Below are 26370 nucleotides of genomic sequence, written 5' to 3' on the forward strand. Positions count from 1 at the left end.
TGTTGACATTCAACCTGTCTGGCTGCTGGTGTGTGTAAGTTCCCACAAGCTACCTTTAATTTGGCTACCTGTTCCCATTAACTCCTTATGTTCTTCCATCGGGCAGTCATTTGTCCTGGCATAATGCAGCCAGTTATCAAGCAGCTGTTCATAGAACCCCTACAGTGCAGAAAGAGGCTATTTGGTCCATTGACTCTACACCGACTCTCCAAAGGACATCCCACCCAGACCCATCCCATCTATGTAACCCTGCATTTCCCATGGCCAATCCACCTAACCTGCACATCTTTGTGAGAGGAAACTGGAGCACCCAGAGGAAACCCACGCAGACACGGGGAGAATGTGCAAACTCCACACAGACAGTTGCCTGAATTGAACCCAGGTCTCTAGCGCTGTGAGGCAGCAGTGCTGACCACTGAGCCACCGTGTTAAGACAAGTTTGTTTTTGTTGCTTCAACACTTTTTGCCCCAGGCATGGTCAACTAGCGTGCTGCTTTTAATTCCTTTATAACAGTTGTCCTTGTCTCTTTCATCTTGGGAAATAGTTTAATCCAGCTGGAGTTATTGCTGATTCTTTCAATCCATAAACGGTTATTAAAGTTCTGAAGGTTGCACCATCACAGTGCGTTTTGAACCCACTTTCCTAGCCATCAAGGACTTGAACTCAGAACTTCTAGTTCAGTGGCAGTGGCACTACCCACCACACCACAAGATTCTCCCCCTTTTAAAATCATACTATCAGCTTGATGTGATGCCAAAGCTCAGCTCATTCAATCACAGGAGTTCCTGAGGTCGATAGAGCCACCAGCCGCGACGGTAATCAGTTTTACTGACATATCTGACGAACTAATTTGTAACAGAGATATTTTTGGTGCTGAGTAGCTTCTCAAAGAACAATACAGCACAGGAACAGGCCCTTTGGCCCTCCAAGCCTGCACCCTTCCATACCAAAACTCTCTTCACTTACAGGATCCGTATCCCTCTGTTCCCTTCCTATTCATGTATTTGTCCAGGTGCTTCTTGAATGCTGCTATTGTATCTGATTCCACCACCACCTTTAGCAGCGTGTTCCAGGAACTCACCACCCTTTGTGTGAAAATAATCCCCCACATATCTCTTTTAAAGTTCCCTCCTTGCACCTTGAACCTTTGTCCCTTCATAACTGACCCCTCCACCCTGGGAAAAAGCCTCATACTTTCCACTCTGGTTTCTATGTCATTCACAATCTTATAAACTTTCATCAGGTCGCCCCTCAACCTCCTGCGTTCCAGTGAAAACAGACCTTTTTTCCGAGCTAAAATCCCCCATACCATTCTGGTAAGCCTTTTCTGTACCCTCTTCAAAACATGCACATCCTTCTGGTAGTGTGGTGACCAGAACTGTAGACAATATTCCAAATGTGGCCTAGCTAAAGTTCTATGAAGCTGCAGCATAACTTGTCTATCCTTAGACTCAGTGCCCTTTCCAATGAAGGCAAACATGTCATAGGCTTTTTTTTTACTCCCTTATCTACCTGCGCTGCCACCTTCAGTGATCTGTGGACCTGAACACCCAGATCCCTCTGCGTATCAATACCCCTAAGGGTTCTACCATTCACTGTACAATTTCCACCTGTACTTGACCTTCCAAAATGCATCACCTCTTACATTTGTCCAGATTAAACTCCCATCTGCCATTTTTCTGCCCATGTCTCCAACTGATGTATATCCTCTGACAATCCACCTCACTATCCGCAACTCCACAATCTTGATATCGTCTGCAAACTTACTGATTAGACCAGCTACATTTTCCTCCAAATTATTTATGTAGATCACAAACAGCAGAGGTCCCAGCACTGATCCCTGTGGAACACCACTCGTAACAATCCTCCATTCTGAAAAATATCCTTCCACCGTTACCACTGACTGAGCCAGTTCTGCACCCGTCTGGCCAGCTCACCCCGATACCATGTGACTTCACCTTTTGGACCAGTCTGCCATGAGGGACCTTGTCAAAGGCTTTACTGAAGTCAATGTAGATAAAATCAACCACTATTCCCTCATCAATCATCTTTGTCATCTCCTGAAAAAAACTCAATTAAGTTAGTGAGGCACGACCTCCCCTGCACAAAACCATGCTGTCTATGGCTAATAGATCCGTTGGCTTCTAAATGAGTACAGATATTGTCCCAAGAATCTTCTCCAGTAACTTCCCTACCACCAACATGAGACTCACGTAATTTCCTGGATTATCCCTGCTTTTCTTCTTAAACAATGGGGCCACATTAATGATGCTCCAGTCCTCTGGGACCTTACCTGTAGCCAAAGAGGATACAAAGGTGTCTGTCGATGTTCCAGCAATTTGTTCTCTTGCCTCCCTCACCATTCCAGGATAGATCCCATCAGATCCGGGGGACTTATCTACCTTAATACTCTTTAAAACGGACGACACCTCTTCCTTTTTAATAGCAACGTGGCTCAGAAACCCGACTGTCTCTATCCTGATATCGTCCTCCACCAATTTCTTCTCTTTGGTGAATACTGCTACAAAATATTTGTTTTGGACCTCACCTACCTCTTCTGGCTCCACACATAGATTGTCTTGTTTGTCCTTGAGTGGGCCAACCCTTTCCCTGGCTACCCTCTTGCTTTTTATATATGTATAAATAGCCTTGGGATTGTCCTTAATCCTGTTTACTAATGACTTTTTATGACCCCTTTTAGACCTTTTACTCCCTTATCTACCTGCGCTGCCACCTTCAGTGATCTGTGGACCTGAACACCCAGATCCCTTTTAGACCTTCTAATTTCTTATTAAAGTTCTTTCCTTATATACTTCAAAGGGCTTCAGCAATTCCCATCCACCTAGACCTTACATATGCTTTCTTTTTCTTTCTGACCAAGGTCATAACGTGGCCAGCATGGTGGCTCAGTGGTTAGCACTGCTGCCTCACAGCACCAGCATCCTAGGTTCAATTCCAGCCTCGGACGACTGCCTGTGCGGAGTTTGCACATTCTCCCTGTGTCTGCGTGGGTTTCCTCGGGGTGCTCTGGTTTCCTACCACAGTCCAAGATGTACAGTTCAGGTGAATTGGACATGCTAAATTGCCCATAGTGCATTTTGTAGATGCATTAGTCAGAGGGAAATGGGACTGGGTGGGTTACTCTTCGGAGGGTCAGTGTGGACTGGTTGGGCCGAAAGGCCTGTTTCCACACTGTAGGGGGAATCTAATCTAATCATACCATCTGGTCGTCCAAGGCTCACGTTACATGCCATATCTATTCTCACCTTCACAGCTCCTGAGCTCATTTATGAACTGTTGTTTGAAATGCTCCCACACGTTTGATTCTCAGGTAGGGTGGAGTGGTGGGAATTGCTGTGGGGGTGCAATATTCTGAATAGAGCTTTCTTCCTGCCAGGTCTCCTTGGTTCTGTCTGCCCTGCAAGCGGGTAACAGGGGCACACAGGCCTGTATCACTGCAGCCAGCGCTGTGTCTGGTATCATCGGAGACCTGGACACCACCATCATGTTCGCCACAGCCGGTACTCTCAATGCGGAGAACGACGAGTCGTTTGCAGACCACAGGTTAGTTTGTTCGGCCACTGCGCGCTGCCAATTGATTCAAGAGCGTGCTCCCTGAGTGAAGCCTGCTTGACAGAGGCGGAGGGTCAGAGAGAGCAGGAGCTGGGCGGGTACTCAACACACCTGGTCAAAGCTGTGCGCTCAGCAAAGCTTCAGGAGAGAGGGAAAGAGTTTGAAATGTAGTTAGCTTTGTAGAGACGTGATGGGAGAGTTTGGGGTCAAGAAAGCTGGAGATGCTGACACAGGAAATGCTAAAGAGGTTCGGAGTGGCACCATTCGGCGCGGCCGGTTTGGTGCGAGCGATTCGGCGCGGCCAGTTTGGCGCAACCCATTTAAGCGCAGACACTGTTTTGTAGTTAGTAGTTTGTAGTTATTCAGTACTTTATAGTTATCATTAAAATAAAATATAACCCATTAAAATGATATTCCGTTGAAATTGAAGAAATTCAGGGATCAGAATACAGACACTTGTAAGAAGATTTAGTGAGAGAAATGACATTGAGTATTTACGAGGGATTGCCTATAATTTTGAATAAATGTCATATTTCAGATTATTTGTATTTACCTTACTTCTTTCATTTTTATTTTCTTTTTAACATTTTTCCTGAAGAGGATAAACGTTATTTTTCTTTTTATTGCTTTCATTAATGCTTGTAACTAAGCCTGAAAAGGAATCAATATGGGCTGCGTGCCTAAATGGGTCTGCGCCAAAACGGGCTGCACCAAACCGGCCACGCCGAATCGCTCGCGCCACAGTGGCTGTGCTGAATGGTCCTACACCCAAAGGGGTTACACCGAGTGTCCAACAGCTCCTTACTGCCACCCTTTAGGAGTTGGGATGTCATCTTGAGGTTGTACAGGACATTGGTGAGGCCTCTTCTGGAGTACTGTGTCCAGTTCTGGTCTCCCTGTTACAGGAAGGATATAATTAAACCGGAGAGGGTTCAGAAGAGATTTACCAGGATGATGCCAGAGTTTGAGTTATGGAGGCTGAATAGGCTGGGACTTCTTTCACTAGATGGAGGGAGGGAGGGAGGTTGAGGGGTGACCTTATAGAGGCTTATAAAATCATGAGGGGCATAGATAAGGTGAATGGCAAGGGTCTTCTCACTAGGACGGGGGATTTCAGGAGTAGAGGAGGAAAGTGAGAGGAGGAAAGTTTTTAAAAAAGATATAAGGGGCAACTTTTCTTTCATGGAGAGTGGTTTGTGTGTGGAATGAACTTCAAGAGGAAGTGATGGATGTTGGCAGAGTTACAATTTTAAAAGGCATTTGGATAAGTACATGAATAGGAAAGGTTTGGAGGGATATGGGACAGGAGCAGGCAGGTGGGACTAACTTAGTTTAGAATTATGGTCAGCATGGACTGGTTGGACCGAAAGGGTCTGTTTCCGTGCTAAGAATTTGGAGGTCTGTTTTGACTCAACATTGTCCAGGCCATTTGGCTGTTGAGTAGCTGTCCTCAGTAAACACTATTTGTCAGATTTGGAAATAAAATGTTTTCTTGCATAATCACTGCAAAATTTTAACCTCATTCAGCCCAGCGGGAAAACAGCAGCTCTGAGACCTATTTAAGACACTGCCTTACTGAGGTCAGGATTAAGTGGGAACATAAGACAGGGATTTAACTCAACTCTTCCTAGCCTGTGAAATAAGTTGAAATTGGGGAATTAGAAGTTTTGATTTGAGCTGAGGGGTCCTGTCAGTTCTGTGTAAGGGATAATACCAGTCTAGGGGTGTGGCACTTAACGTAAACTGGTCTTGAATACAGTGAGAGTGGCAACGTCATGATGGAGTATAGACCAAAGCTGCCTCCGAGCAGGAATAGACCGTATAGAAGGGAACAGCCAACTATAGGAATACAGTAGTACTGGAGGTGGTAATAATTAGTAGGGGCTGGGAGGGGTGGGCAGTGGTATTGGAGGTCACATTCCGATCTTGCTCCTGTCACCTTTAGCTTTGTAACTCCCAGCTTCTCAGTTCATTGCGCCATGTTTTGATGCATTCCCTCCCTGGTGCCAAGGTACAGGGCATCTCACAGAGACGGCACATGACAATCCACAGCTGTAGGGGGGGTGGGTGGAAATCCATTTTGGGACCAGGTAGAGAAGGTAGCTAGACCAGATTCAACTTCATTTTGGTTCATTGTTGAGAGAACCAGAGGGTGACACGTGGGGAGGATGTTTATAGAAAGCGTGGTTCAGCATTCCAGTGCTCTCCCTGCCCGATGGTGACAGATTCCAATTACTGTTCCTTAGGAAATTGGAGGAAATACTTGGAGAGAGAAGTCATAGCAATAAAGACTGGGGGATGGTGGTGTACAGTAGAAGATTAGGGACTCCGAAACACCAAAGACAGTGATTTCTCTCTCTTGCCATGGCTCTCTCTCTTCTCTCCTCCTCTCTCTCCCCTCCCTCTTTCTGTCCTCCATCTCTGCCCCTCCCTCTCTCTCCCCCCCCTCCCCTGCACACTCTCTCTGTCTCCTGCATTCCCTCTCTCTTTCCATCTCTCTCCTCCCCTCTCCCCTCCTCTCTGTCGACCCACTCTCTACCTTCCTCCTGCTCCCCTCCCATTCTCCCCTCTCTCCCCTCCCTCCTCTTGCATCCCTCCTCTCCCACTCCCCTCCTCTCCCGCTCGCCTCCTCTTTCTCTCCCTCTCTCCCTTGCCTCTCTCTCCCCTCCCTCTCTCCATCCCCTCTTCCTCTCCCCTCCCTCCATTCCCTCTTTTTCCTCCTCCCTCTCTCCCCTCCCCTCTCTCCCCTCCCCTCTCTCCCCCTCCCCTCTCTTTCCCTCCCCTCTCTCCCCTCCCCATCTCTCCTCTCCATTCTCTCCCCTCCTCTCTCCGCACCTCTCTCCCCTCCCCCTCCTCTCTCTCTTCCCTCCTCTATCTCCCCTCCTCTATCTCCTCTCCCCCCCTCCGCACCTATCTCCCCTCTCTCCTCTCCCTCCCCTCCCTTTCTCCCCTCCTCCCTCACTCCTCTGTCCCCTCCTCTCTCCCCTCCCTGCTCTCCCCGTTCCCCCCCCCTCTTCCCTCCCCTCTCTCCCCTCTTTTCCCTCCCTTCTCTTCCTTCCCTTCTCTTCCCTCCCTTCTCTCCCCTCCCCTCCCAGCCCTCTCCTCTCACCCCTCTCCTCTCTCCCCTCCGTCTCAGCCCTCCCCTCTCTCCCCTCCCCTCTCTCCCCCTGGCCTTGCCGGACAGTGTGCCACGGTGTCTGTTTCTGCTTGAGCCCTTGCCGCGGTGACGGAGTAACCTGATTGGCTGAACTGTGTTTGCTGTCCCCAGGGAGAACATCCTGAAGACAGCCAAGGCCTTGGTCGAAGACACCAAGTTCCTGGTGTCGGGGGCGGCCTCCAGCCAGGAGAAGCTGGCGCAGGCTGCGCAGTCCTCGGTCAACACCATCACCCAGCTGGCAGACGTGGTGAAGCAGGGAGCAGCCAGCCTTGGCTCCAATGACCCAGAAACCCAGGTACCCACACATGAGTCTCCAGTCAATAGATGTGGAGCTCGAAAAACATGGCAGCTCCTGACGAAGGGTTTTGGTCCGAAATGTTGACTGTCCTGCTCTTCAGATACTCTTTGACCTACTGTGCTTTCCCAGCTTCACATCTATTGACTATGACCTCCAGCATCTGCAGTCCCTTACTGTCTCCAAGTTACTGCACTCAATGGCTAGGGAATAGATACTGACCCCATTCATTCACAACATCTGTGGGTTGGCAAACATAAGGCCTGAGAGCAGGAGTAGGCCATTCAGCCCCTCGAACCTGCTCCACGATTTGGTACAATCTCATCCCAGCCTCAGCTCCACTCTCCTGATTCCTCATTCAGACTCTGTCTACCTCGTCCTGAATCAGTGTCCCAGCACTTCACTAAAATTCGTTACCAGCATGAGGGTGTCACTGGCTAGGCCATTATCGCCCATCCCTCGTTGCCCTGAGGACAGTTAAGAGTCAACCGCATTGTAGTGGGTCTGGAGTCACATGTAGGCCAGACCAGGTAAGGATGGCAGTTTCCTTTCTCAAAGTATGGATTGGTTTTTCCAACTAGTGATCATGGATTCACGGTCGTTACTGGACTCTTAATTCCAATTTTTTAAAATTGAATTCAAGTCTCCAGAACATCACCTGGGTCTCTGGATGAACAGCCCTGCGATAATACCACCTTCCTCTGGGATAGTGAATTCCATCAACTCAAGATCCTTTGAGGGGAGTGTTTCATAGAATTCCCACAGTGTGAAAGCAGGCCATTCAGCCCATTGAGTCCACACCGACCATCCGGGGAGCATTCCATCCAGACCCACCCCGTCCTTGTAACCCTGCATTTTCCCATGGCTAATCCACCTAACCTGCACATCCCTGGACACTATGAACCATTTAGCATTGCCAATCCACCTAACCAGCACTTTGGACTGTGGAAGGAAACCCACACAGACACAGGGAAAACACGCAAACTCCTGACAGATAGTTGCCTGAGGCTGGAATCGATCTCAAGTCCCCGGCTCTGTGAGGCAGCAGTGCTAACCACTGGGCCACCATGCTGCCTTACCTCTGTTTTAAATCTGTCACCCCTTATCCTAAACCAATGATCTTGCGACCTGAATTGCAGGGGAAGCAGATTAGAGTTCATTGTGTCATGGTTGGTAGAGCCTATCCCAGTTCTCCCCCGCTATGGTCGGAGTTCAGGGATTCAAGTCTTACTCCAGAGATCCTGATGGTTCAGTGCAGTTCTGTCAGAACTGCCCTTCATTTGAAATATGTAACTCCTGCCCTCTGGGCTTGATATCAGAGATCCTGTAAACTGACCCAGGGCATGGTTTAGGGTTAGGGCAAGAGCAAGATTTTTATTTCTCCCCAGGATTCTGATCAATATTTACCTGAAATCACAGTAAATCAGTAGTTAACACTGCTGCCTCCCAGCGCCAGGGACCCGGGTTTGATTCCAGCCTCAGACAACTGTCAGTGTGGATTTTGCAATTACCCCCGTGTCTGTGTGGCTTTCCTCCAGGTGCTCCGGTTTCTTCTCACAGTCCAAAGATGTGCAGGTTATGGTGGATTGGCCATGCTAAATTGCCCATAGTGCCCAGGGATGTGCAGGCTAGGTGGGTTAGCCATGGGAAAATGCAGGGTTAGGGATAGGGTTGGTGGATAGGATGCTTTTCAAAGCTGCAGACGCGGTAGACTGAATGGCCTTCAGATTAGATTAGACTTACAGTGTGGAAACAGGCCCTTCGGCCCAACAAGTCCACACCGACCCGCTGAAGCGAAACCCACCCATACCCCTACATTTACCCCTTACCTAACACTACGGGCAATTTAGCATGGCCAATTCACCTGACCCGCACATCTTTGGACTGTGGGAGGAAACCGGAGCACCCGGAAGAAACCCACGCAGACATGGGGAGAACGTGCAAACTCCACACAGTCAGTCGCCTGAGTCGGGAATTGAACCCGGGTCTCTGGCGCTGTGAGGCAGCAGTGCTAACCACTGTGCCACCACGCCGCCCACTACCGCCTCTTTCTACACTGTCAGGATTCTATGATAAATCTAGACAGACCAGGTATGGAGCTGGGATCCCAGCTCAACAGGAGGCGCTGCGTGTTTTCAGTGATCCGCCATTAATCATTGCTCAGTTGACAGGGAGAGTTCAGCCGTTGGTGAACTGAGGCACAGTCCTGTTGGTCTTTAGGTGGTGCTCATCAATGCAGTGAAGGATGTGGCAAAGGCTTTGACCGACCTCATCAGCGCCACAAAATGTGCAGCTGGCAAACCCGCTGACGATCCGTCCATGTACCAACTGAAGAGCGCGGCCAAGGTACAGGGCAAAAGGCATGGGGTAGAAACAGGGACCGGGGGGGGGGGGGGGGACTCAGGGATGGAGCAGGGAAAAGGTGGGAGTTAGTGGGGGTAGAGCTGGGACTTTGAGGAGGGGGAGGGATTGAAGGAGCGAGAGTTGGTTCGGGGAGGAGTTTGGGTGGGAGGGGCGAGTATTGGTGGAGTGGGGAGAGAGGTGAGTGTTGATGAAGTGGGGAGAGGGTTGGGACTGTGGGATTGAGATTGTGAGTTGAGGGGTGGGATTGTAGGGTGAGGGGTTCAACTGGGAGGTGAGGGATGGGACTGTGGGATGGTGGGATTGAGACTGTGGGGTGAGAGGTGTGACTATGGGATGGTGGAATTGAGGGGTGGGTCTGTAGGCTGTGTTTTGGAACTCTGGGGTGAGGGTCCTGAGTGGGGAAGATGGCGTACTAACAGATGTCTCCAGTTGTGTGTATTGGCTGTGTGACCCACAATTCCACATCAATAACCAGCCTTCAAGATAGCCCTTACAATGGTGTAATTTGTCCTGAATTGATTTTATCATTTAACGGTTTTCAAAAAAAAATTACAAATGCTAAATTATGAGAATGTGTTGCACGGACCTGTGTTCTGTTGCACAAAGAGAAGCAGTGTGTGAACTAATTAAAGGGTTGATCATGTTTTTTAAAAGAAGCTATTGAGGGAAATCATTTCCTGTCGTGGGATATTTACCTTCGAACTGGGCATCCAGGGCTAATGTGAGGAATTATCCCCTGACACGGGAGGACAATAGAAATTGGGAAGTCTCTCTCCCAGAAACCCTTGGAGTTTGAGGTACTGGGTGGGGAAGGAATGTAGGGAGTGTCTATTCTAAGGAGTAAAATTGAGATTGCTGGATACACAGGTGACAGAGCCAAGGTGGGTAGGTGCACTTAATACCTCCTGTTCTCGTGACAGTGCAATGACCTGGTTTTCCTCCCTCCCCTCCCTCGCCACAGGTGATGGTTACAAATGTCACATCGCTCCTGAAAACAGTGAAAGCTGTGGAGGATGAGGCCACACGAGGTACCAGGGCACTCGAGGGAACGATAGAGAGCATCAAACAGGAACTGGCGGTATGTGAGAGCTCTGCACCTTCAGTTCAAACTTGCGCACGATCCTGCGCCCTTCGGAAACTTTTCACCCACTGGTATCGTTTTTTTTTACGATTCACTTCCCAACTTCCTCAGCTTCTAAACTGCTTGTAAGTCCCCATTTTTAATCACTAGCCCATTGGCTAGCTGCTGAAGCCATAAATACACCTTGGAATTCATTCCAAAAATCTCTGCCGGAACTGTTCCAGAATCTATAGAGTTTTGGAAAATGACACCATTTCCATAGCCAACCCATTTAGTGTCCGGGGCTGTGGATTATCAGGCCCTGGGAATTTATCAATTTTCAGTCCCATTAATTTCTCCTTCAGTTCTTCCTTCCCCAAAGAACATTTGGGAATGTTTCTGGGTCGCCTTCTGTCCATCAAATCACAGAAGTGTTAGGATGCAGAAGGAGGCCATTCAGCCCATCAGCTCATTAAATGAGTATCCTTATTTGCAACCAATTTCCTTCTTTCTCTCCCACATCCCTGCACGTAATTTCTATTCGAATAATCATCCAGTACCTCATCAATGTCTTAATAGAACCTGCATTGGCCTGCACCACATTTCCAGGCAATGCGTTCCAGACCCTACCTACTCGCTGTGTGGGAAAAAAAACTATTTTCTTGCTTCACGGTTGCTGTTTTTAAATCGAGACATAGAGTTGTACAGCACGGAAACGGAACTTGCGTCAAACCCATTCATGCCACCAAACATCCCAATCTGACCTAGTCTGGTTTACCAGCATTTGGCCTATATCCCTCCAAACCCTTCCTATTCATATACCCATCCAGATGCCTTTTAAATGTAGTAATTGTACCAGCCTCCACCACCACCTCTGGCAGCTCATTCCATATACGTACCACCCTCTGAGTGAAAACGTTGCCCCTTAGGTCCCTTTTAAATCTTTCCCCTTTCATCTTAAACCCATGCCCTCTAGTTTTGGACTCCCCTACCCTGGGTAAAACTATTCACCCTATCCATGCCCCTTATGATTTTATAAACCTCTATAAAGTCCCCTCTCAGCCTCCGATGATCCAGAGAAAACAGCCCCAGCCTATTCAACCTCTCCCTGTAGCTCAAATCCTCCAACCTTGGCAACATCCTTGTAAATCTTTTCTGAATCCTTTCAAGTTTCACAACATGCTCCCTATAGCAGGGAGACCAGAATTGAACGCAGAATTCCTAAAGTGGCCGAACCAATGTCCTGTACGGCTGCAGCATGACAGCTGTGCCCTCTCGTTCTTGTTCCTCCTACAAGCAGGAACATTTTCTCCCTACCCACTCTGTCTAGGCTGCCCATGATCTCCTTTTAACCCTTCTTCTTTCGAGAGAGAACAGTACCAACTCAGTTCTTCATCCTTGAAGCCATTCTTGTAAATCACTTCTGCAAACCCTCTGACGTATTCACATCCTTCCTATCGTGTGGTGCTCAGAGGGAAATGTGTTGCTCTAGCTGTGAAAGCAGAGCAAAGAACATTTAATTGGCTCTGCCAGTTCCTTGTTCTGCATTACCCATTCTCCTGTTTCAGATTGTAAGGGTCCTGAATTTGTGTTCACTGATCCTTGCCTTTGTACATGCTACCAAAACTCTTACAGTCTACTTTTATGTTACTTTGAAAATTCACACTCATGGCCTATTTTGTTTTCCCCTCTTAGATTTGGCCCTTCTTTGCTCAAGTCAAAACTGCCCATAGTCGTCAGGCTGTTACTTTTCTGGCAGCTTTATATAATTCCACTTTGGACCGAATGCTGTCCTTAATTTATTTTGTAAAGGGTGCATGGGCTTTAGGAAAAAGTGACCATAACACGTTAGAATTTTTCAATGGAAGAGAACGTGGGTCAATCCAAAGCTAAGGTCTAAATCAGAAAGGAAATTGTGAAGATAGGAGGGATGTGGTGGCTGCGATAGACTGGGTAACTTCATTAAAAGACCAGAGCATTGACAGGTAATGGTTCTTTCAGCTGATCAGAATGTATAACTGCTGCAATGCATGTCTTCACTCTTTAAATTTTAACCATTTTTATCAACGTTCTAGTCTTTTAATGAGGTTCCCCAGTCTATCGCAGCCACCACATCCCTCATACCTTCGCAATTTAGACCTTAGCTTTGGATTGACCCACACCACCTTCTATCCCATTAAAGAATTCTAACATATTATGGTGACTCTTTCCTAAAGGACTTCTCACAACCAAGATTATTAATTAATCCTTTCCCATTGCACAAAACCAATTCAAGGATTTTCTTTTCGTTTAGCCTGTTTTTCACATCCACTTGTTCAGAGATGTTATTACACACCTCTGGAGCAGGTGGGACTTGAACAAGGGTCTCCCAGTCCCGAGGTAAGGAGACTTAACCGCCACAAGAGGGCAAGCTTACTGCACTTTGTATTCCCAGGCGACCTCCTGTCCAAATGCGAACCTGTCTTGAGTCTGCTTAGCTTCTGAGATCAGGTGTTTTCAGACTCGTAGGGCTGTGGACACCAGTTCTACGAACTTACCCCCCCATCCTCGTGAGTAGGTTCCCCAATATGCTGGTCTAAAAAACCCATCTTGTGCACACTCCAGGGTTCTTCCACCACAACTAAGGTGGCTTGTCCAGTCTAAATGTAGATTCCGATCATCTATGATCGTCTTTGCTTGTGTGTGTCTTCGGTTTCCTGTCTATGACTATCCTTTATTGATAACCTTGTAACTGAAGACCCAAGTGATTTGTGCAGGGTGAAAACTTGACGTTGAAGGAAGGTGCAACCAAACCAGTGTGCAGAATAACAGCTATCCTCATAGAATCCCTACAGTGTGGAAACAAGTTCACACTGACCCTCCGAAGAGTAGCCCACCCAGACCCATTCCCCTCCCCTATAACTCTACGTTTAGCCCTGACTAATGCACCTAACACTATGGGCAATTTAGCATGGCCAATTCACCCTAACTTGCACATCTTTGGAATGTGGGAGGAAACCAGAGCAGCCAGAGGAAGTCCACACAGACAGTCGCCTGAGGCTGGAATTGAGCCTGGTTCCCCAGTGCTGTGAGGTAGCAGTGCTAACCACTGAGCCACCATGCCGTCCCTGATTAGATAATTCTTCCTGATTAGATCATTTCTTCATTCTGTATCAGGCAAACTCATGAACAGGTCTAAGGCCATCATTCGAATACATGGATAAGAAAACAAAAAGCTTTGAGCAATAGATGAAGCCAGTTGTTTCCTGCTGCTACAGTATGTGAGCGCTGTTCACTACTAACAGCATGCTGCCAAAATACATTCTGTCACTCACATGTGTAAGTAACGTGTTATATGAATTTCAGTGCCAGTGTATGGCCAACAGACTGGCAGACCTGAGAAAACAGCATGTTCTTACTGCTGCTCAGAACAAGCAGGGTCTTGCACATACCCATCCAGCCCTCCCACAATCTCCGATGTTAGACATTTGCTAAGTAATCCCGAGTGCACAACAAATTGAAGAATTACGCGAGGCAGCTCATCTTCTGCCTTGGGACCCTCCAACCACACGGAATCAATGTCGATTTCACCAGTTTCCTCACCTCCCCACCACCCACCTCAGCCCAGATCCAATTTTCAAACTCAGCACTGCTTTCCTGAACTGTCCTACCTGTCCATCTTCCTTCCCACCTATCCACTCCATCCCCCACCTCCAACCTATCACCATCAGCCCCCAACTGCACCTGCCTATCACATTCCCAGGTACCTTCCCCCCAACCCACTCACCCCCCTCCCATTTATCTCTCAGCCCCCTTGCTCCCCCCTCCCCACATTCCTGATGAAGATTTTATGCCCAGAACATTGACTCTCCTGCTTCTCAAATGCCGCCTGACTGGCTATGCTTTTCCAGCGCCACGCATTTTGACTCAAACTCATTTGCGATTGTCAGTGCGGTGGACTTATATGTAGCAGAAGTTCTATACATAATTACCCAGGGCCATGTTCATTGCAAACAGAAAGGGCAGGTACACACACTGTGCCTGTTTCAACTCAACAAAATTGATGAGAGACACTCACTGGTTCATTTCTCAGGTCAATAACTTGACTAATCAGAGGAAACCTGCCTAGTTTAGAATTTACACAAATCTTCACAGTTAACTGTCAGTCATCATTAGCTGATGCATTTTCCATAACAACGCCTCTACCAATCAGAATCCACTTGCTAACGAATCAACATTATCTTCTTATCTGGTGTAAGCATTGTTTTCCCTTTAGTATTCTTGTGAATTTTCCTGATGTGTGTAAGATAGAAAGCTTCAATGCAACAGAATATTTTTCGGCAGTGCCCAAATTGTGGAGTACCAAGAGATTATCTGCATATTGCTACTGTTTTTTTCAGTAACATAATCAACTGCCCTATTGATATACATGGAGTCTTATAACTGCTAATCTTTCCAGGGAAGAGTGAGACCTCAGTCACAACGTTAGATTGGAGAAGCTAAACTTGTTCACCTTTAGAGTTAAATGGGTTAATTAATAGAGATAATCCAAATCACAAGAAAGAAACAGTCCCTTATCAGGTGAAAGTCAAGAGCCAAGATGACATAGATTTAAGATGATTGATGAAAGAACCAAAGATGACATGAGAAAAAGCATTAGGCTGTGAGTGGTTAAGGTCTGGAATATATGGCCAGAATGTGTAATGGAGGTAGATTCAGCTATAGATATCAAAAGGCAGTTGAATAAGAACCAATTTAATGAGACAGAAAATGTTCAGAGCTATATAGAAATGGCAGGGGACTGGGTCTAACTAAATAGCTTTTGCAAAGAGCTGACACATGCTAGATGGGCCCAGTGCGTTACAGATATTCCCTGATTCACTGCTCCATTGTGCCTTTTTAATGGTCTGTGTCCCTCACACCAACGATAGGTTTTCCAGTCGAAGGAGGTACCAGCAAAGACCTACACCCCGGAAGAATTTATCCGCATGACAAAGGGCATCACAACAGCGACTGCCAAGGCGGTGGCAGCGGGTAACTCCTGTCGCCAGGACGATGTGATTGCAACAGCCAATCTCAGCCGCAAGGCCATCATCGACATGCTGACTGCCTGCAAGGTAAGCGGGCATCTTTCTCTCTCTGTGGTCGCCCAGTTGCAGTTGGCGTCCTGCCTGACGGGTGTAACAGTGCTGAAATGTGAATGTGTTTGTCTGGACAGCAAGCAGCATACCACGCCGAAGTGGGGGAAGATGTCCGAAGCCGAGCCTTACACTTTGCTACTGAATGCACTGTCGGCTACATGGAGTTACTGGAGCACGTCCTTGTGGTGAGTACATTCTCAGCTTCACATCACAGAACTGTGTCCAACTCAGCAATTACGTTGCAACAGTTTGTATCGACATTGGTGAGGTTCAGAGAAATGTGAGGTGGGTATTCATTGTCTTTGACAAAATATAAATAAAAGATAGCTGGGACACCGGGGTTCTCGTATGAAAGCTCTCGGACTGAGCAAGTCCACAAACTCTCTGCATAAAGAAAAACTGCCTGTCGATCTCATCAATAAGGTTGGGATCTTTTAAGAAAAAAGAACCCACATGAGGATTACAGGTAAACTGGAACGCTTTCGAAAATATTAAGACGGAGGGAAGATGTTGTTAAATGTGAAGGGATGCTGAACATATTGACAAGAGTGTTGTCAGGGTTGAAGGTTTTGAGCTATAGGGAGAGGCTGAATACGGCTGGGGCTGTTTTCCCTGGAGTTTCAGAGGCTGAGGGGTGACCTTATAGAGGTTTATAAAATTATAAAGGGCATGGATAGGTTAAATAGACAAGGTCTTTTCCCTGGAGTCGTAGAAAAGATGGTCTTCCGCAAGGTAGGAGAGTTCAAAACTAGAGGGCAAAGGCAGAGGGAAAATTTAAAAGGGACCTAAGGTCAACCGTTTCACACAGGGTGTATGAAATGAGCTGCCAGAGGAAGTGATAGAGGCTGGTGCAGTTACAACATTTAAAAGGCATCTGGATGGGTACATGAATATGAAGAGTTTACAGGGGTAAAACGCTGGCACATGGGAATAAGTCAGATTGGGATGTTTGGTCAGCATGTCCGAGTTGAACAGAAGGGTCTGTTTCCATTCTGTACAACTCTGACTCCTAAATTCGTCCCATTACATCCAGAACATTTGAGATTTTAGGGAATCAACAATCATTCTAACCCACGGTGATCTTATATGAACAAGGAACAATCCGCAAGGAATTAAGGGATACAGGGAGAGTGTGGATAAGTAGCGTTGAAATGCCCATCAGCCATAATTAAATGGTGGAGTGGATGGGCCGAATGGCCTTACTTCCACTGCTGTGTCTTATGGCCTTGGAAGTAGGTCACAGCCCTTTAAGCCTGCTAGGCCAGTCTGGTTGGGAGTTCCCCACCGTTTTCCAGTTTTGGGGAGGTTTTGATGAAACATGAAGAATGACTAGCTTTTCCTGCTCTTGGTTGCTTCAGAATTCATGTTCGTTTTTTTTTCCCCCCTGTTGTAAAACTTTGGATTGCCCTGCTTTTGTTTTGGAACAGATTGTTCAGAAGCCCACGGCAGAGCAGAAGCAGCAGCTCTCCGGATATTCCAAGCGGGTAGCGGCAGCCGTTACCGAACTGATCCAGTCAGCGGAAGCCATGAAAGGTTGGCATTTCTTTTAACCTCTATTCTTTTTGCGGGATGTGAGCCTCACCGGAAAGGCCAGCATTGTTTGCCCATGCCCAGTGACCCTTGAGGAAGAGTGTCTCGCCAGGCTGTTTGAGGCGTAATTAAAAATCAACCACATTGGGTAAGGACGGCAGATTTTCTTCTCTGAAACACACGAGTGAACCAGATGGGTCTTACCATCTTGTTGATGTTAGCTGTCATGCTCATTATGTTTGAGACCAATTAACAATCCCAGATTTATTATTGACTTTAAATTCCACTATCTGCCATGATGGGATTTGAACTCATGTCCCCAAGCCATTAGCCTGAAGCTCTGAATTACTCCTTTTTTCACTAGCCCAGTGACATTACCATGCGGTGGCTCAGTACTTTGCACTGCTGCCTCACAGCACCAGGAACCAAGGTTCGACTCCAGCCTCAGGCAACTGTCTGTGTGGAACTTGCACTTTCTCCCTGTGGCTGCGTGGGTTTCCTCTGGTTTTCTCCCACAGTCCGAAGATGTGCAGGTTAGCATGGATTGGCCATGCTAAATTGCCAATAGTATCCAGCGATATGCAGATTAGGTGGATTAGCCATGGGAAATGCAGGGTTGCAGGGATGAGACGGGTCGGGGTGGGATGCTGTTTGGAGAGTCGGTGTGGACTGGATGGGCCAAATGACCTTCTTCCACGTTGTAGGGATTCGATTCTATGACAATATCCAATTGTCACCTCAAGGGAGCAAACATAAGAACCAGGAGCAGGAGTAGGCCATTCAGCCCCTCGAGCCTTCACTTGTATTTAATACCATCATGGCTGATCTCATCTCTGCCTCCACTGCACACTCCTGCCTGCTCACCATAATTCTTCAACCCATTACTCGTTAAAAATTCACCTCCCTCCTCCTTAAATTTACTCAATGTCCCAGCATCCACTGGGGGCGTAAGTTCCACAGTTTCACAATTTAATGGGAATTTGTTCCAGGATAACCGCATGCTCCCAAATTCCCATTGAAATACTTGTGGAAAAACTGCCCTCTGCAGAGAATGTGCATGACAGAGATCTCAGAAGTGGGTAACCCCGAAATGGAAAGGATGCCTCCACTTGTCAGAGAGTCTAGAATAAGACTGAGATGAGGAGAATCCTTTTCTCAGAGACAGTCATGAATTATTTGCCACTTCCTGCCTCCAAAGATGGTGGAAGGAATGTCTTTGAATCTTTTTTTAAGGCCGAGTTAAATAGATACTTGATAAGCAAAGAGTTGAAAAGTTATCGGGGATAGATGGGAATGTGGTATAATCAGGTCAGACATGGGGAGCAGGTCTGAGAGACCGAGTGGCTTAATCATCCCAATTTTGCATGTTCATTCTTTGCTGATGAATATAAATTGATTGACCTCTTGTTTCTGACTCACCAGCCTACGGGAATAATTATTCCTGATTTACCTCATCAAAACCCCCCGTGTTGTGATTTGTTTGAGTTGCTCATGAAACATGGGCGTCACTGGCTGAGCCCAGCATTTATTGCCCGTGCGTCACTGTCCTTGAGAAGGTGGGGGTGAGCTATCTTCTTGAACTACTGCAGTCCATGCGCTGTAGATAGACCCACAATGCCCTTAGGGAGAGAAATCCAGGATTTTGACCCCTGACCTTTTAGCTGCTGATGTTTGTGGGTTTGGAAAGTGCTGCCTATCTGTTTTTGACAATGTTGAACCTCTCATGTTGAAATACACCTCCTTTGGAGTTATGGAGATGTACAGGCACGGAAACAGACCCTATGGTCCAACTTATCCATGCTGACCAGATATCCCAAATTAATCTTGTCCTGTTTTCCAGCAGTTGGCCCATACCCCTCTAAACCCTTCCCTTCTACACCCATCCAGATGCCTTTTAAATGTTGTAATTGTACCACCCTCCACCACTTCCTCTGGCATCTCGTTCCATACATGTACCACCCTCTGTGAAAAAGTTGCCCCTTAGGTCCCTTTTAAATCTTACCCCTCTCACCTTAAACCTATGCCCTTTCGTTCTGGACTCCCCCACCCCAGCGAAAAGACCTTGTCTGTTTACCCTATCTATGCCACTCATGATTTTATAAATCTCTATAAGGTCACCCCTCATTCTCTGATGCTCCAGGGAAAACAGCCCCAGCCTGTTCAGCCTCTCCCTGTAGCTCAAACCCTCCAATCCTGGCAACATGCTCATAAATATTTTCAGAACCATTTCAAGTTTCACAACACAATGAAAATACCTGGAATTTCCAAAATTTCTAATCTCTGTCTAAAGCCTCCCACATCAGTGGGATTCTCCCTCATCCTTCCTAAATTGGGATGCCCAAAAACTGGATCCAAATATTTTATCTGAAGCCTTACCATGATTTGTATAGATTTATTATGGGCACCAGGGAGACAGTGAGGTCTGCAGATACTGGAGATCAGAGTTGAGAATGTGGTGCTGGAAAAGCACAGTAGGTCAGGCAGCAGGAGAATCAACATTTCGGGCCAGAGCCCTTCATCAGGGCACTACCTCATTGAACCTACCTAAACCTATAGGATCCTGCATGTTGTTTTCACAGATTACCTAATCCTCAAAAGGAAATAATGGCATTGTGTAGCTCTCACGAGTCAAATATTGTCATCAGGTGAAGTGAGTTTAGAGGGTGGAATGAGCCAGGGTTGGCAGATATAGTTTAGTTTCTGAAGAGTTTGTTATGGACTAGACCAGACTCCCCGCAAAATATTTTCAGAAAGTAGCCTTGACTCCAACTTTTTCTTATTTTAAAGATAAATGTTAAGAGTCTGTTCCAGATGTGATGCAATTGGTCAAAATACGTTAAGCAGAACACAATTTATTTAAACACTGTAGTTAAAGGTACAACCAAAAAAAGAGGAAATTAGAATAACTTAACTCTGTTGGAAAATTAATCGAATAATAGATACAGTAACTAATTGTTCCATTGTAGTAACATCCCATAAACACACCCCTTGACAGAAGAGACAAATTCAGACACAGATTCTCACACGCAGTTCTCCAATCCAGGAGGAAAAACACATCAAGAGAAAATTCAGTGAAGGTAGCAGCCAGAAGACATTCATTGAAGCTTCCAACTCTGTTGAAACGCCAACAGCTTCTGATGTTACTGAGAAACCAAAACCCAGATTTTCAGATCTGTCAGAACTGGCCACCTCCATTTTGGTTGCTTTTTAAAAAAAAAACCCAAGTGCTCCCAAGCTGTTCACTCAAGTGGTCCTAACTCACCAGCTCAATATCTCTGTCTTATGACCTCTCTTTGAAAAAAAACTAAGACAAAATAACCTCTTAAAGTGATTACATCATTACAAGTCTCACCAGACTCAAAATGTTAACTGTCTCTACCTCTCCACAGACCTGCTGAGTTTTTCCTGCATCCTCTATGCTTGTTATAGTTTAGTTTCCATCTAACCTGTTGTCCTTAAATTAAAAATCACACAACACCAGCTTATAGTCCAACAGGTTTCGGACAGCATGCTAGCTTTCGGAGCGTCGCTCCTTCATCAGGTGGTAGTGGAGGGCTCAATCCTAACCCACAGAATTTGTAGCAAAAATTCACAGTATGATGTAACTGAAATTATACATTGAAAAATTGATTGTCTGTTAAGTCTTTCATCTGTTAGAGTCCATAAATTATGTCTTCAGCAGGAATTTCTGTGCCCGTAATTATAATGGAGATTTTGCCATTATCAGCCTGCAGTTACACCCTCCGACCAGTGGTGTCACTGCTGTACCCTCACTGAGTCCAGGTTCACTACAGTACACAGAGTAACCTCGATTATCCAGCATTCAATTATCCGAATATTGGATTATCTGGCAAGATCCCGATGCTTGGCTAAACTATGTTATCCGGCATTCAATTATCCAGAATTCAATTAACCCAACAAAATACTGCCCGCTCCTGTATTGACATCACATGTTTTGGGAAGAATATATCTCATAATCTCATCGATCACCCCTGGAGACTGCACCCTGTAGGTGGTCGCATCCAATACACATTAGTTTGATGCATCTGGAAAGAGACAATCCGAAGGTGATTGTCGCTATGCTCTAAATGTTTTTTGAGCTCCACACATCGGGCTGGGATTTCTGATCCCAGACTGAACTGGAATGCAGAGGATACCTGATTCCCTCATAGGGCTGGGTTATTGGGCCAAGAGAAACTCACTCCACACACACATGCATGCACACACACAGACACACACACAGAAACACATGCACGCACACACACTCACAGACACGCATCACACACGAATATACACAAATACACACACACTGGCATATACACAGGCACGCATGTGCATGCACACATGCACCTGCACACACATACGCAAGCACACAAGCACTCATAACACACAGACACTCACAGACACACATGAACATGCACAGACACGCAGACACACACAAATACACACAGGTGCATACACAGACACACACACAACACACACATGCACCAGCACACACGTGCGCAAGCACACAGGCACTCACAATAAACAGACACTCACAGACACACAAACTTTTAACACCCCTGTACCCCACCCATTCTACACCCTCACCCCTGTACCTCACCCATTCTAAACCCTCACCCCTGTACCCCATCCATTCTACACCCTCCCCCCGTACCCCACCCAATCTACACCATCACCCCTGTACCCTACCCATTCTAAACCCTCACCCCTGTACCCCACCCATTTCACAACCTCATCCCTGTACCCCATCCATTCTACACCCTCCCCCCTGTACCCCACCCAATCTACACCATCACCCCTGTACCCCACCCATTCCACAGCCCTACCCCTGTACCCCACCCATTCTAAACCTTCACCCCATACCCTACCCATTCTACACCCTCACCCCTGTACCTCACCCTCTCTAAACCCTTAACCCCGTATCTCACCCACTCTGTATCATTACCCCCTTAACTCACCCACTCTACACCCTTTCTCCCATATCTCACCCAAAATACACCCTTACCCCCCCCCACACCCTTAGCCCTACACTTTGCCCACTTCACACCTTGAACTCCCTCACCTTATCCAGCCCACCTCCTTAGTTTACCCACTCACCTGTTACCACCCACACTCCTCACATGCCCACAAAATCACTGACACGGTGAAGAGCTGCATACATGCCCTGAAACTTTTCATCCTGTGGCTGAATGGACACTTTACCAGGTACAGGGGTGGGGGTGTGGAATGGGTGGGGTACAGGGGCGAGGGTGTAGAATGGGAGAGGTACAGGGGTGAGGGTGTAGAATGGGTGGGGTACAGGGGTGAGGGTGTAGAATGGGTGGGGTGCAGGGGTGAGGGTGCAGAATGGGTGAGGTACTGGGTTGAGGGTGTAGAATGGGTGGGGTGCAGGGTGGGAGTGTAGAATGGGTGAGGTACTGGGGTGAGGATGTAGAATGGGTGGAGTACAGGGGTGAGGGTGTAGAATGGGTGGAGTACAGGGGTGAGGGTGTAGAATGGGTGGGGTGCGGGGTGAGGGTGTAGAATGGGTGGGGTGTGGGGTGAGGGTGTAGAATGGGTGCGGTACAGGGGTGAGGGTGTAGAATGGGTGGGGTACAGGGGTGAGGGTGTAGAATGGGTGCGGTACAGGGGTGAGGGTGTAGAATGGGTGGGGTGTGGGGTGAGGGTGTAGAATGGGTGCGGTACAGGGGTGATGGTGTAGAATGGGTGGGGTAAGTCAGAGGTGTTGGGTTTTGAGAAAGTTGAAGGAAGATCAGCCATGGTAGGGTTTGGGGAATGGGGGGGTTGGGAGTCGTTTATTATCTGGTTTAGTCCGGGTGTTCATTGTATATTTACCCAGCGACTATCCATCAACATTCTCTAAGTGATTATTTAGTCTATTACATCAAAGCTGTCCAAGGTTACTGAATGACCTGGACATGGGGATTTTTGCAGGAGATTCAGCACAACAGGGAAGTTGTTTGTCAGATGTTTATTTGTCCAGGGAGTCTTCCACAGAGTCTGTGAGTCTGCTCTCAGATGTTCCAGTCTAAAGGACTGGGGAAGCTGGTTTTGTGATGCTGATTAAAGGATAAATGTGGGGAGAGCCCCCACACTCTCAGTGAAGTGGTGCCATGGGCTCTCTCTCATCTACCTGCAAGGTCGTTGTGGGACCTTCCTTGTTTCACCTCTATCCCTCCAGCAGTCAAGCCCTGTGTCACTCCCACATATCGGCCTGGATTGGGGGCTGTGGTCTGTGACGCAGAACCTGAACTGAAAGGGGAGAGTGGGATCACTGAATCAAACCAATGCCTTGTCCACTTAAAAAGTTGCTATTCCAGTTTCCCAACCATCTCAGAGTCCTCACATTGCAACATTCCACATACAGAAAGGTCACGCTGCTGTTTCCAAATCTGAATAGTTGGCTGGGGTTGAACATTCTTGTTCAAAACAAACTCTCTGTCAGTAATCTTGTGGCTGTTTCTTTCATTTCCCCTGCAATCCACGTTAGTGTAGGGTCCCACCACACACACAATGCAACAGAGGCTGGCTTTAAGTTAATTGCAGGATCTGGACCTGATTTTTTTTATCAACTCCATAAACCTGGAGTTAGTTTGGGGTCAGCTCCTTTGATCCACCACACTTTACTGAAGGTCCCTGTGTAACATTGTTCATTGCTATGATGTGAGAATCCCTTTCTGAAATACAGAGCCTGCGACCACACAGAATGTTTGATGTGAGCTGCATTGAAGGAGAATCTTGATAGATGAGGGAGAGAGGAACAGAGGTTTGTATAGACCGGGTGAAATGAAGAGGCTGTGTGTAGAACATTAAACTCAGGCATGGAGCAGTTGGGCCGAATGGCCTATCTTTGTGCTGTACTTGCTGGATAATTCCAGAGAAAAGCATTCGTATTCATTCAATTTAAGGACATTGCTAAATTGGAGAGAGTTCAGTTACCAGGATGTTGCTCAGAATGGAGAGTTTGAGATGTAAAAATTGACAGGAAAGGCTGGGACTTTTCTCAGTGGAGTGTAGGAGGTTGAGGTTGACATTATAGAGGTTTATAAAATCATGAGGGGTATAGATAAGGTGAATGGCGGGTGGCTTTTCCCTAGGGTGGGGGAGTTCTAAACTAGGGGGCCTATTTTTAAGGCGAGAGGAGATAGATTTAAAAAGGACACAAGAGGCGACATTTTTACACAGAGAGTGGTTCGTGTGTGGAATTAATTGGCAGAAAAAGTGATGGTTATGGGTACAGTTACAATGTTTAAAAGAAATTTGGATAAGTACATGAGTAGGAAATGTCTGAGGGGATATGGGGCCAAGCGTAGGTAGGTGGGACTGGTTGAGTTTGGGGCCATGGTGGGCGTGGACTAGTTGTACTTGGAGGGTCTATTGGATGTATGGATCTATGACTGGTTTGCAAAACCCTTGTGAATATTCTGATTTGCAATGTTTCATCTATTCTTTTGAAAATCTTGAACCATAGCGATTATCGCAAACTCTAACCGGCCTCTGCTGCTGTTTATCCTCCATACATTAGTCCCAATCCCATCTGCTGTCTACCCCCTTTATTCCTTTATGACCACCCCGTCCACACCCTTCAGCTAACTCTCCAACCTTGACAAAGATTGTAGATTGTAACAGAATCTAAAGACCCTCGGTACCAAATAACTCCTACTGACTGTAAAAGCCCCTTGATCCAGTAATCTCATTGCCAATCTAATCATGACCTTACTACTGTCTGCACGTCCCCATAATCTTTGAGTTCCTCATGAGTCAAAACTCAGACTTGAATTATTTCAGTGAGCCTTCCTCCAATCTTGCTGGGGAAGAGATTTCAAACCCTCCCAGCTCTCCCTCTCCAACCACAGGAGAAACCCTTCCTCATTTCCATTTTAAAAGGGAGACCCCTCATTTTGCCCCCTTGTTCTAGATCCCATCCCCCAAAGATGCAGAAAGGCTCTCTCAGCATCTACCTTTATGTTTCAGTAAGGTAACCTCTCATGCTTCGAAACTCCAATGAATGTAGATCTAAACTCCACAACCTATCCTCATCAAATAATCCCTCAGTCCAGGAATTGACTGCATCAACCTTTTTTGATCTCCTTAATCCCTCTTTAAGTAAGGAAATCAAAACTGTCCATAGTGCACAGGTCCCACCAATACCTGTACAGTTGTAGCAAAACTTGCCTACTTTTATATTTCACCTTCCTTACAATAAAGGACAACATTTCTTTTGCCTTCCAAGTTTCCCATGTGCTAACGCTCTGTGCTACGAAAGAGATTAAAACATGGGACCAGAAGTGGGCCATTCAGCCCATCAAGTCTGCCTTGTAATTCATGGCTGATCTGATGATTCTCAATTCCTCTCTTGCCTCTTTCCCCATAACCCTGGATTTCCTTACTGACTAAAAATTTTTAATAGCTCTGAATATATTTAACAACGCAGCTTTGACAGCCCTCAACGATAAAGAATTTCACAGATTCACTCCCCTCGGCCTAGACAGATGGTTTGCAATAAAGAGTGATAGCTGAGGTTACCATGAAGGGCTCTCCTTCTCAACCTATCCCCTCGCCTGAGGCACAGTGTCCCTCAACTTAAACCACCACCAGTCATCTCTCTCTCTCTAGTGAGAGAGCAGCCCTATGGTCCGGCAGGAATAAGGAAGAGCTAATTTACTGGTGAGGAAGATGGCAAAAGGCTAACACTGAAAATGGATGCACCAAATCTGACCCATGACCCGATGCCAAAGTGACTCTGAACGAGTTCCACGTTCTGGGTGCCAAAGGGTTTAATGGTTCTAAATCGGTTTGATTGTGGCTGAATGTGCTCCATGTAGAATTAATCCATTCAGGAACACGTTTCATACTAATTTAATTTAAATTTACTAGAGCTGTGCTCTTTTTATCTCGCAGTTCAGAGTGGTGATCAAGGGGCTCAAGGGGCTAAATGGCCTCCTCCTGTCCCTATTTCTCATTTCTGTGGTTTTAAGATTTTTCAAGATTTCAAAGATCGACTTGTATGCCATGATTTATCGTAGTCCCACACTCCCACCCTTTACCCAGAGCTCTGCAAATCCCTCACGCTCTGACATTTCTCCACTTCTGCTTTATTCGTTACTTTTTGAAGAGTTAGCACCTTCCTTTCACAAAGCAACTTTCAGATCATCACGACTCCCTAATCCCTCCATGTCACTCACATCATTCTAGTGAAAAGAAAAGGTATTGCTGAGAATGCTGGAAATCTGATCTATCAACAGAAAATAGCAAGAAAGTTCAGGA

The 26370-nt window shown here is 46.7% G+C and overlaps 1 protein-coding gene and 1 long non-coding RNA gene across 6 annotated transcripts in view; one reads left to right on the forward strand and one right to left on the reverse strand.

The window, feature by feature from the left end:
- LOC132834837 (talin-2) overlaps positions 1–26370 on the forward strand; it is a 352031-nt gene that overhangs the window by 262420 nt on the left and 63241 nt on the right. For all 5 annotated transcript variants that reach the window (XM_060853908.1, XM_060853912.1, XM_060853909.1 and 2 more), the window contains 7 exons: positions 3399–3565; positions 6843–7026; positions 9247–9372; positions 10352–10468; positions 15361–15546; positions 15648–15755; positions 16998–17103. In XM_060853908.1, the coding sequence (XP_060709891.1) occupies positions 3399–3565; positions 6843–7026; positions 9247–9372; positions 10352–10468; positions 15361–15546; positions 15648–15755; positions 16998–17103 (994 nt within the window). The remainder of the gene's footprint in view (positions 1–3398; positions 3566–6842; positions 7027–9246; positions 9373–10351; positions 10469–15360; positions 15547–15647; positions 15756–16997; positions 17104–26370) is intronic.
- Positions 1–26370, reverse strand: part of LOC132834838 (uncharacterized) — a 174200-nt gene that overhangs the window by 34356 nt on the left and 113474 nt on the right. The gene's annotated exons all lie outside the window — the stretch shown is intronic.

The sequence above is a fragment of the Hemiscyllium ocellatum genome, chromosome 42, assembly GCF_020745735.1.
Source record: "Hemiscyllium ocellatum isolate sHemOce1 chromosome 42, sHemOce1.pat.X.cur, whole genome shotgun sequence".
NCBI classification, from domain to species: Eukaryota; Metazoa; Chordata; class Chondrichthyes; order Orectolobiformes; family Hemiscylliidae; genus Hemiscyllium; species Hemiscyllium ocellatum.